Source organism: Antedon mediterranea, chromosome 2, assembly GCF_964355755.1.
Source record: "Antedon mediterranea chromosome 2, ecAntMedi1.1, whole genome shotgun sequence".
NCBI lineage: Eukaryota > Metazoa > Echinodermata > Crinoidea > Comatulida > Antedonidae > Antedon > Antedon mediterranea.
In genome coordinates this window covers 24,886,635-24,898,728 of record NC_092671.1, presented here as the reverse complement: position 1 = coordinate 24,898,728, position 12,094 = coordinate 24,886,635, and the positions used below count along the sequence as shown (strand labels likewise).

Sequence of the window (12,094 nt, the reverse complement as noted above, 5' to 3'; positions counted from 1 at the left end):
AGAAACTTATCTTATTAATCTAACTTCCAGTATGCATTGTCGTACCGACGGAAGAGATTTATACAAGGAAGCGAGTACTTCAACCGTTTTAATACATTAATTAATAATCACTTCTCACTTGATGAAAAAATGTTTGTAATGGTGATCCAAAATAATCAGTCAAAAGGAATATAGGCCTACACATTTCAGAATGAATAATGAGCTTACAATACCGAAATTAATCATACGAAACAAAATATATTGACGCCTCCACAAATAATACAGGTGCATTAAAACAAACATGATTGTTAGTTTTATATATTATTTTTAATAATTCAGAAAAAACACAAAGAACCTGCTTAACCCACATCATGAGGAAGGTGGAATGTCTCTTATGATGCAGATAGATACAAACAATACGTTGTGCATTAAGCTAAGTAATGAGGTGTATAACGCATAATTATTAATGTTTTCTTTTCCATTTTCATATAAACTGTTCTAATATTCACAGGCTACCAGTAACAGCACGCTAACTATTTGTTGTGAATAAAGTACACCAGCTATTTAATATACGCACTATTATTACAGCCAGGTAAGTTTTCTCGGGGCGCTGTTGTACGCATGCAGCGCATACTGTGTGTGTGTAGCAGCCAGAAAAGTTTTCTCTCGTGAGAGGGCGCTAGGACAACTTAAAAACAAAAACCCATGTGTGTATATTTTGTATTGTTGAAAATGTTGAAAACAACTAATAAGAACGTTTTTCGTGTTGTTAGGGAACTAAATGAAAACGTCAAACACCTGGGCAAAGGATATACATTTCACAACAAATTAAGGTGACGATATAAACGATAATTTAACTGACATGTGACCAGTAATAAGACATTAAAGCTAGGCCTAGCCTACTACACTGGCTAGAGACAAGGCGAGGCCTCTAAGAGTACCATGTGATGCGGCTGAGAAGCAAAACAAAGGGCTACTTTTTAGGTCATGTTGTACACAAACACATGCAAATATAGTCATGCAGTAGGGCCTAGGGCTAGTTGGGCCTAAAACAACTGGCATGAAGTGACTTTTTGAAATGTAGGCTTGAGGCTAGCTTATAGCGTTATTAAAGTGATTAGGCTGGCTAGAGAGGCCCTATTTAATCATAATCAGCAATATTAATTATTAATATTAATAGTAATACTCTGGTGGTACTGGTTCACAGGTAGCAATCTACATATACTATATAGCCTAGCTAGAGACATCTGGTACTGGTAGCTATTGACATAAAGTTGCCATAGATTAATGCTACTTAACTTTTCAATGTACACAATATTTTTTTGTTTTATTGAGAAAGAATGACATTCCACACTCAGACATTACACACCAGCTACTAGGCCTAACGAACCCGGCCTAACTACTACCTACTCTACAGTACTATTTAAAGCAGGGAGCACAGAGGGAAGCATGGAGGATTGATTAATACAGTTATACAAATAATGAATGTTAATATGGTTGTTGGATGGTCAAAATATATTTCAGGAGTTGAAAAATAAATTGCTCTATTTTTAACAAGGCTACATTGGTTTCCGAACACGATCAGTTAACAAAGTCAAAATGTTTACAGAGAGTTAAACGTGCATATTAAAGCATGTTAATTATCACCCTTAGACTTTTTTTTCGTTAGAAGGGGCTAGTTCCAAATGATGCATAATTGACCAATCAGTTATTATGTAATTAATATAGACCTTTAGTACTTGAGGCACTAGTCTAAGGCTAGACATAGGCCTAGATCTAGGCCTACATTAGTACACTATATATAGTAAAAGTCGAGAACTGGTATCAATTTGTTTTGTTTTCTTAAGTGAAAATATTACTTTTGTAATTTTTTTCTAATATGGAAGTGAATAACTTTATCAAAACTGCAAAATGGCCTGAATAATACTAATAGTCTGATTTGATTGATTTGATCTTTAAATGATATGCTGTATGTACAGTTATTATAAGGAGTAGCAAAGAAATGAAGCAAATCATGCAAAAAGATCAATTTTAAAGGTGCAAAAAAAAAAAAAAAAATTGGTCTGTCAAAATCATTCTGGTACTTTATTGGTCAATTTCCAATACATTCTAAAATAAGTTTTAAAAATAAGATTGAAATAATAAGACTGAATACTGTAAGATTGAAGGAACCAGAGGGTCCACTAATAAGTTTTATAAATACTGTAATGTATCTTTTTTCTGAATTCGTTGTATATCATCAGATTGAAGTAACAGTAATAATAATATTTACTTAAATAATATGATTTAAATCTAGAATCATTTGATTGGAGCAACAGCTATTTTATGAGTTGAATTTCTTGACGGTTCTCTTTAACAAGGTGGAGCCAAGTTAAATAATAGAATGATTTACACCATTTTACGAGTAAAATATTCATAATTTGTTTTACTGTATAATTTTTATTCATTTAATCCTCTGATAGCCTTCCATCTTGAATCATTCGAAACCCCAGGCATCCTGGTATGTCTGACGTGTAACTAATGTATTCTTGAGTGTGAAAGTTCTTCCTTTGTGCCGGTAGCTACAATGTAGAATCACTGATGTTCGATTAATCATATCAATCGCCATGTTTACCTATTTACAAATCACATATAAATTTTCACAATTTTTACAAAAACCTTTATTATCATTCAATAAACACAGAACATTATTATAAACCTTCCACCCAGTGATTACTAAAATTTAATTTATTCATTTGAAATGATATCAATGTTATAGTAGAAAAAACTGATAAGTTTTTTCTTTATTTTTCAAGGCCATCCAACAATCGATGCAATTTTAGATTGTATACAGCTAATTTTGCTTCAGCAGTGCCTGCTATAAAACGGATTGAGTCATTTAAACCAGGTCAGCAGATACATGGCTTCACTGTACAGAAAGTGAGTTCAAACATGGCGCAACAATTGCTCCATTGTTCAAATACCTTAATTTTATAGTACAAACTTTTTTAAGGACTTGATGCATCAGAGTGTATGTGTTCATCGGAGCATTATTCCTGGAGTCTAGTGATTGGCGAATAACCATCGTGGTAGGAAGGACTATAAACCGTAGTAGGTCCAGTGTACACATCTGGCTCATGTGCTCTTTAATGAACCTAGTACATCTTTCGAGACAAGTTACCCCGGTGTACTAGTATACACACAGCCACTGTCACTCATCAAGAGGGCCCCAAAAATTGTCAGCATACATTGTTTAGGGTCACCCTCTATAAATAAGGTGTAATAAAAAATAAATAAATAAAATCCCACTAAGCACTTCCTTAAATCAGTTTTATGGTAGTGAAATTTCCATTTTTTAAATATGACATTAAGACAATATAATAATGTTTCAAACTTTAAATTCAATGATGTCCTAATGCATAAAGTCCCTATGATTATAAGTGTGCATACTAAAAAACTGGCTTGTATGTACAAGATTTAAACCTATGACTCAGACAGATGGAGCACCATCCATTAAACCATTTTGTGTTATTTATATGATCATTAATATATAATGTATTGCATGTACTGTATTACAGATTGTTGAAGTTCCTGAGCTTTATTTATCGGCTGTAAAACTATCCCATGATGCAACAGGTGCCGAACTTTTACACGTAGCAAGAGATGATTGTAACAATGTATTCAGGTAAACATGTTTTCACTTCGTTTATTTATTTCACCACTACCACAAAAAACACTGGTGAAAAATGTAGAGACAAAACATCTTTTAATGAATGACTACTGTGTAGAGAGAGTGCATACTCACACTGTACATGGCAGGTGTGGATATGAATGACTACTGTGTAGAGAGAGTGCATACTCACACTGTACATGGCAGGTGTGGATATGAATGACTACTGTGTAGAGAGAGTGCATAGTCACACTATACATGGCAGGTGTGGATATGAATGACTACTGTGTAGAGAGAGTGCATACTCACACTATACATGGCAGGTGTGGATATGAATGACTACTGTGTAGAGAGAGTGCATACTCACACTGTACATGGCAGGTGTGGATATGAATGACTACTGTGTAGAGAGAGTGCATACTCACACTGTACATGGCAGGTGTGGATATGAATGACTACTGTGTAGAGAGAGTGCATAGTCACACTGTACATGGCAGGTGTGGATATGAATGACTACTGTGTAGAGAGAGTGCATACTCACACTGTACATGGCAGGTGTGGATATGAATGACTACTGTGTAGAGAGAGTGCATACTCACACTGTACATGGCAGGTGTGGATATGAATGACTACTGTGTAGGGAGACTGCATACTCACACTGTACATGGCAGGTGTGGATATGAATGACTACTGTGTAGAGAGAGTGTATACTCGCACTGTACTATGGCAGGTGTGGATATGAATGACTACTGTGTAGAGAGAGTGCATACTCACACTGTACTATGGCAGGTGTGGATATGAATGACTACTGTGTAGAGAGAGTGCATACTCACACTGTACTATGGCAGGTGTGGATTTAGAGCGAGGGATAAAGAGGCTAATATGCTCAAATACTTCCCCTGTTTCAAAATCCTGGTCGATTTTTTTCTAAATGTCCTAACTATATCTTCTCACCTCCTCCTCTTTTCCCACCAAATCAATTAAAAATGTTATAATAAATGATGGGAAGATAATTTTAAATTAATATTAAAGTACTATAAAGTACTGTAGATTAGAAAAATAAGTATGTTGAAGGAGTGAATGATTTAATTGATTTATGGCAATAATAGGCGAGTAATTGCAGATGCTGTATCTACTTTATAAAAGTGTGTATAATAACACAAACAATTTTACAGTTTGAATTCGTTTATATTGTCAATATATACTGTAAATATAATATAAAATCTTGCCTTTTATATCAATTGAATTTTAGTGTTGCATTCCGTACAACCCCAATGGATAGTACAGGTGTATCACATATTTTGGAACATACAACATTGTGCGGCTCTGAAAAATACCCATGCAGAGATCCATTTTTCAAAATGCTAAATCGTTCATTATCAACATTTATGAATGCTTTCACAGGTAATAATTTGTTTAGTTAATTAGTAATTATTGTTAATCTTGGTTGTCTGATTGTTTTTTCTTTTACAACTGCACCAAAAGTGGGTGAATCACAGAAGCAAAACAAAAATATCAAACCGTGCGCAATGCACGCTGGTAGTATTGATAGTGGGCCGTTTAAATTATTGTAATCGGCTTATTTTATTATAAATGAATTATCACATTGGCCCATACAAAAAATGTAACTTGTGACCCTAAAGTGGGGCTTTTTTTTCTATTATTTTACTTATTATTATTAGTATATTATTAGTACTGTAGGTACAAAAAAAATGTACTTTTTGGTTCTGGCAAGACGCACACATGTATTCTTCAATCTACATTATCTATATTATAAGTGAGAGAGTTTGTACGTCTGTCTGTCTGTCTGTCTGTCTGTCTGTTCGTTATACAAATTTTTGTTACTGCACGTAATCTTACATATGGGGTATCAAAATGACCGCAATTTTACCGGGAATGTTCTAAGCTATATTTCAACATCATCCGCCACCTAGGATCCAAGTTAGGGACCAAAATGTGGTCAAAACTCCCACTTTCGATGTTTGTTTGTTTGAAAGAAGGCTGGGGGGCCGCAGTATCTAAATTACATATTATAATTATCAGCCAATATGACACCTATTCATTTACACAATTTTCGATGTTTGTTTGTTTCTGCACGTAACCATACATATGGGGTATCAAAACGATGGCAATTGTACCCGGAAGGTTTTAAACTACATTTAAAAAATTTCCCCCACTCCTGGGGTTTTTGTGGGAGGGGGGGGGGGTGGGTGTGGTGGTTTGTGATGTCATTTTTGCTAGGGCTCGGGGTTGTAGGCTATCGAATTGTAAAATTATACTACAAAAGTTTTACAGTATTTGAATTATCCTCAGCAAGGCGTTTGGGGAAATATAGATAGATATACATATTTTATTCATAAACTAATATGACACCTATTCAATTACACATTTTGCAAAGTACTTTAACCATATCCAGCTATTTATCGGTCTCTTGGATTGTCTCATTACAGTCATCCATTCCTGTGTTACGTTGTTTACTGTTACTGTGTTCAACTACATCACCAATCCTCCAAGGAAAAAACGTCAATTTTGGGAGAGTGGGTTCAGGGGATAGTGGGGATTTTGCTTACACCAGAATTGTGGTTGAAAAATGTTAAAGTATTTAATCATCCCTGGGAAGCGGCTGGGAGTTTTGGGTGGGGATGTAGGCCTATCACCATGACCGAAACTGTATTGGAATGTTTTAAACTACATTTGAAAACTGCCACTGAGGGATTATGGGTTAGGAGTTATAGTAACATAATTTGTACTGGAACCGTCTTCAACACATCACCCAGTGTATCTGCGGTGTGTTTGTAGGGGGAGGAGGAGCGAAAATACTAGCGTAATGAAGTAGCCTATATATGATTGGATTGTACTAGGAAAAGTTACTATATTTGAACTGTCCAGGGGAGGAGTTAAGGTTTGTTGATGGTGGCTGGGGTGGTGAAAGGAGAAAGAAGGCTGGGGGACCACAGTATCTAAATTACATATTATAATTATCAGCCAATATGACACCTATTCATTTACACAATTTACAACGTACTTCAACCATTATTAGACCCATCATAGCTATATATGCACACTCCTCTCAATTTGAAGCTTAGGTTGAATTGAATTTGTCCGTCTATATCGTGCCTAGCTTACCTGGATAAACCAACATAAGCCTCTCTCTCCGACGAGAGGTAAACATTACGAAAAGAAGAACATTAATAACATTAATTTTCCCACACCCCCGTCGGATAATGGATCAGTCTGCCACCAGTACACCCTCAAGTGAGACACACCCACTTATCATCGGCATCATTTCTTTTCGTAACGTCGTTGTGTACGAACGTCTTTTTTGAATACATTCCTGGAATTCCTGAGGAATTAACGATAAAGACTTTAATACTGTAGACTAGAAGAGAAGAATAGCAAGAAAACGAAGCTAAGTGTTGTAGATCGTTATCTTGTAGTTGGATACGTTTAGAATCGTTACCTTTGGCTAGTTGCCAAGAGTTAAAACTTATAGCGTTGTAAGCCGTTATCCAGTGTGTTCCACCTGGATAGAAATACTGGAAGAGCTTTGTTGTTCGTTAGGCTAGTGGGTAGGAGTAGGTCTGCTAGATCACCATGCCTAAGCAGGAGTGTGTTAAATGTAGGGGTCCCCGCTCTACCGTAAAGTGGGACCGCCACTTGGAGTGCATAAACTGCCGCACGTGTACCGAGTTGTCTCCGTGCGATGTTTGTGTCCGCTGGACACCGTCCAAGTTTAAATCGCTCCCTAAGCCTAGAGAGCGCACGGAAGCTTTACCACCTCCGGAGGTGAATACCGCCGATACGGCAGGCCCTCCTGCCGTCGCGCCGGAAGTTAGCCTTCCAGATATGCCTGCACCGGCTGCGGCCTCTGCGGTTCCGGGGGTGAATGAGATTTCTCCGGTGTTACTGCAAGCCATTGTTGCAGCCGTGAGAGCTCTGCCGAGGGATGAGCCTGAGGTACCCTCTCAGAGTAGACCTCCTCCCCATATTCCATACATTGATGTTGGCCCACAGCAGACCTCGTTTTTCGATGGTTCGTCCGTCCGGCAAAGGGACTACGATAGTGACAGGACGATGGCCTCGCTCTCTGACGATGATAGAGATAGCTTAAGAGAGCAGGCCGGGCCAGGGGAGGAAGGTCTGCAGGCGCTAGTTATGCGGACGGTTCCCAGCGGTGCTGTCCTTTCTCGGCGTCGATTTCACGTATCGTGAGCCCAAGCATACTCCTTCTTCTAAGCGGTATTCTACTTTTGGCGTACGCACGCCCTTTAAGAAGGTATCTTCGGCGCCGAGCGTCCCGGAGGCAGCGAAGGAACTGGTCCGTGAGGACCAGAACCTGGACCCGTCCAGGACTAACTATTTGAAGCCTTCGGAATCCCGGACAGAGGACGTCCTTACGTCCGTCGACAGGGCCGCACGCGAGACGCTTAGAGTCGCCTCTATGGCCGGGTACTTGCTATCTTTTCTGGCTGATCCAGAACATCCGCCCCAGGGCGATTCGGACGTGATAGCTCTACTACAGCAGATCATGGGCCTGGTTGTTGATCAACAGGCAACGATCTCTTTATCTGCGGCCGCGGCCCGTCGCCTTAACGTCTTGGGTGCAACCGACATCGCACCGACCGATTTCCGTAGGTTTACTACGTCTGACTCCTTTGGGGCGCATGACTTGTTCTTTGGCTCCTTTTCACAAAAAGAGGATAAATGGGCTCGTGAGAGGGAAGCTCGTCGGGAGACAAGAGCGCGCTTCCCGCAAAAACGCCGGGCTAGCAATTCACGCTCAAAGACAGCCGCATGACCGCCGCCTGTCCCTGCTGCTCCTCAGCAGATGCAGCCTCCCCCGGCCGCCACCGGCTCAGCCTATGCAAAGCCAGGCTTCTACGTCAAGACAGGCTTCACACCCCCCTCGCGGAATGCAAAATAGGGTGACAGAGGCGTCACCAACAGGAGTGGTCGCCGATATTATAATGTGAAGCGCCGGTGACGGCCCGGGGACGCCCGTCCCTCCAAGCGAGGGCGGGCAGGTGGGGTGTCGCTTGAAACGGTTTTCACGGGTTTGGGAGACCCTGACCAGAGACAAATGGGTTCTCTCCACCGTGACACACGGGTATCGTATCGAATTCTCGAGCCCTCCGGTGAGCGGAGGTGCCCGACACGAGGATTCCGTCAGAGCCGGAAAAGAGTCAAGCGCTCATGTCGGGCCTCGAAGCACTGCTCCAGAAAGGAGCTGTGGTGCATGTTCAAAAAGAACAACTTACGATCCCGGGACACGAATCCACCGTTTTCCTCGTCCAGAAAAAATCGGGCGATTGGCGACCCATCCTAAACCTCAAAAGTCTGAACAAGCGGTACATCCGGCCCTGCAGGTTCAAGATGGAGACTGTCTCATCTATCCTGTTGGGGCTAGGACGAGGGGACTGGGCAGCCACAATAGACTTGAAAGACGCTTACTTTCACGTGCCTATTGCGCAAGAACACCAGAGTTGGCTGCGCTTCCGCATTCACGATCAGGTATACCAATTCGTAGCTCTGCCGTTCGGCCTCTCAACGGCCCCACGAGTGTTTACTCGTCTAGTGAGAACCCTGGCGGCGTTCTTTCATCAACACGGCATCAGAATTTTCATGTACTTAGACGATTGGTTGATCGTGGCCCAGTCCAGGGACCAGCTGTTAAACAGCTTATCTTTTGTCCGCCTCGTGACGGAACAAGCAGGGTTCATAATAAACGAGGAGAAGTCGTGTCTTCTTCCTTCTCAGAACCCTCTGTATCTCGGAGCCCAAATAAATTTGGTTACGGGCCGTGCGTGCCCATCCATCGAGCGTGTGGCCAAGGCAAGAACTGCAGTGCTACATCTTATCAATGCTCAGGCTCCGACGGCGTACGACTGGCTACGCACCTTAGGGTCACTGGCCAGCTTCGTCGCCCTCGTTCCGTTCTGCCGGTTAAGGATGCGGCCTCTACATCTGCACCTTCTGGCAGCATACCGCCCGAAATCAGACCCTCTATACAAAGTGGTTCCAACGAATGCGTTCATTATCTCGCATCTCGAATGGTGGCTCGTGGAAGACAGGTTACTTGTGGGCACACCTATACAAAGGTCAATTCCGGATGTCCGTGTGGAAACGGACGCATCCGAAGTAGGCTGGGGCGGTCACATACCGTCTCCTCTGGTCGCCCGAGGAGACACGCGCCCACATCAACCTACTCGAACTTTGGGCAGTCGAGCGCTCGTTGGAGGCTCTTCTTCCCCATCTGACAAATCGCCATGTTCTCGTCAATTCCGACAACACAACCGTCGTGGCATACAAAAACAGGCAAGGGGGCACACGGTCCCCTACGCTATGTTGCCACACGTGGACGTTGCTAATGTGGTGTATAAGACACAACATCCAACTGTCAGCGGCCCACATTGCGGGTCGTCTGAACATAGTGGCGGACGCACTGTCCCGTCCACTTCTACGTCCTACGGAATGACGTCTCCTTCCAATAATCGCCACCCAAATCTTCAACCACTTTGGGCGGCCCCATGTAGATCTGTTTGCGACGTCAGGCAACACGCAGCTCCCGACGTTCTGCAGTCGATATCGGGATGCACATGCGTGGGCGGTGGATGCCCTGTCCATACCATGGGACAACCTTTGGGCATATGCCTTTCCACCGATTTCAATACTGCCACTGGTCCTGACGCACATTCAGCACCATCAATGCCGAGTCCTACTAATAGCGCCGTATTGGCCCAGGCAGCCGTGGTTTCCACTGCTACTAAGCCTTCTGTACGATCAGCCGTTACGTCTTCCGATTCGGAACGACTTGCTGACGCAGGGCCGAGCTCGGTTTGCTCTACCGAACCTCGTATCCCTCGACCTGACTGTATGGTCATTGTCAGGGATCGCTTCAGAGACTCAGGCATTCCAGATGGCCCGGCCGCCCTCGCGGCGAAATCCCGACGTGAATCCACTCTTGCTGTCTACAATAGCCGATTAAAACACTTTTTCAAATGGTGCAAGCGCCAGAAGACCGACCCAATGAAAGTCACTTTGGGCCAGGTCTGCGCTTTCCTACATTATCTGTTTGAGTCAGGTCTGCAGATTCGCACCATATCCGGCTATCGGTCTGCCTTGGGTGCAGTAATTCCGAACTTTGAAGACGGCTCGACCATCTCTTCATCCCCTGCAATTTCCAGTTTGCTTCGCGGGATGTTTCGAGAACGGCCTCTTACTAAGGCCCTGATTCCACGTTGGGACGTCAATGTCGTCCTAGCCGCTCTTATGCGTCCACCCTTCGAGCCCCTGAGTAGGGCATCACTTTACAACCTGTCTCTCAAAACTGCCTTTTTGATTGCACTAGCCTCGTGCAAGCGCAGAGGTGAACTGCACGCTCTTTCTCTGGAGCCAGGGCACATCAGGTTTGAACGGGGTGGCGCTCGGTTAGTTTTTAGAAAAGGTTTCCTTGCAAAATCTCAGACATTGAACTTCTCGCCGCCGACTGTGTTTATTCCCACCATTGCTGCATATTCAGGGGTTGAGGAAGACAGAGTTTGGTGCCCAGTGCGGGCACTAAAGTTTTACATCAAACGCACAGAGTTCATTCGGGTCTCAGCGTCACATCTGTTCATATCGACAGTTTCACCCTTCCAACCGGCTGCTCGGTCGACACTTGCAAACTGGGTCGTGGCAGCCATCCGGGCTCGTTACGACTCCACAAATACGCCTCCTCCGGCACATATGCACCAAGTGCGTGGCATAGCCGCTTCATGGGCGCTGTTTGCTGGGGTGCCTCTCCCTGACATCCTGCAAGCGGCATGGTGGCGATCACAGTCCACCTTCACATCCCACTACCTGTCGGATACCTCCGCAAACCAGTCTACGGTGGCAGCTTCAATCTTGAAGCCGAGACACTTGGTACGTATAAGAATGTTTACCTTGCCTCCCGCCTCCGACTAGACTCTAGTCCGGTGCTACACTGGCTTATGTTGGTTTATCCAGGTAAGCTAGGCACGATATAGACTACACAAACCAACAGTGGTGTTGGTAGTCTATGAGTGCCGCTTACCTGGATAAACGCCCTCCCTACCGTCCCCTCAGGCAGGTGGTCTTGAGAAATGATGACGATGATAAGTGGGTGTGTCTCACTTGAGGGCGTACTGGTGGCGGACTGATCCATTATCCGACGGGGGTGTGGGAAAATTAATGTTATTAATGTTCTTCTTTTCGTAATGTTTACCTCTTGTCGGAGAGAGAGGCTTATGTTGGTTTATCCAGGTAAGCGGCACTCATAGACTACCAACACCACTGTTGGTTTGTGTAATCACTGGGAAGAATTTGTTTTTAAGAAAGAGTATGGGGTGTTATTGAAGAGGGGTGGAGGTTGGTGAGTATAGACAGATACTGGCATCGGGGGTTATGTACTGAGAAGGCTGTAAACTAATTTTGAAACCCGCCCTGGGGCGGGTATAATTGCTAGTA

The 12,094-nt window shown here is 43.1% G+C and overlaps 1 protein-coding gene across 2 annotated transcripts in view; it reads left to right on the top strand.

Moving 5' to 3' along the window:
• Nucleotides 1–674: 674 nt before the first annotated feature.
• LOC140040762 (presequence protease, mitochondrial-like) overlaps nt 675–12,094 on the top strand; it is an 85,174-nt gene continuing 73,754 nt past the window's right edge. The window contains exons 1-4 of one of the 2 annotated variants that reach the window (XM_072086927.1): nt 675–812; nt 2,775–2,898; nt 3,537–3,643; nt 4,881–5,032. In XM_072086927.1, the coding sequence (XP_071943028.1) occupies nt 685–812; nt 2,775–2,898; nt 3,537–3,643; nt 4,881–5,032 (511 nt within the window). In that variant the 5' untranslated portion in view covers nt 675–684. Of the gene's footprint in view, nt 813–2,774; nt 2,899–3,536; nt 3,644–4,880; nt 5,033–12,094 lie in introns of those variants that run through there. The other variant, XM_072086928.1, reaches the window with a different exon arrangement.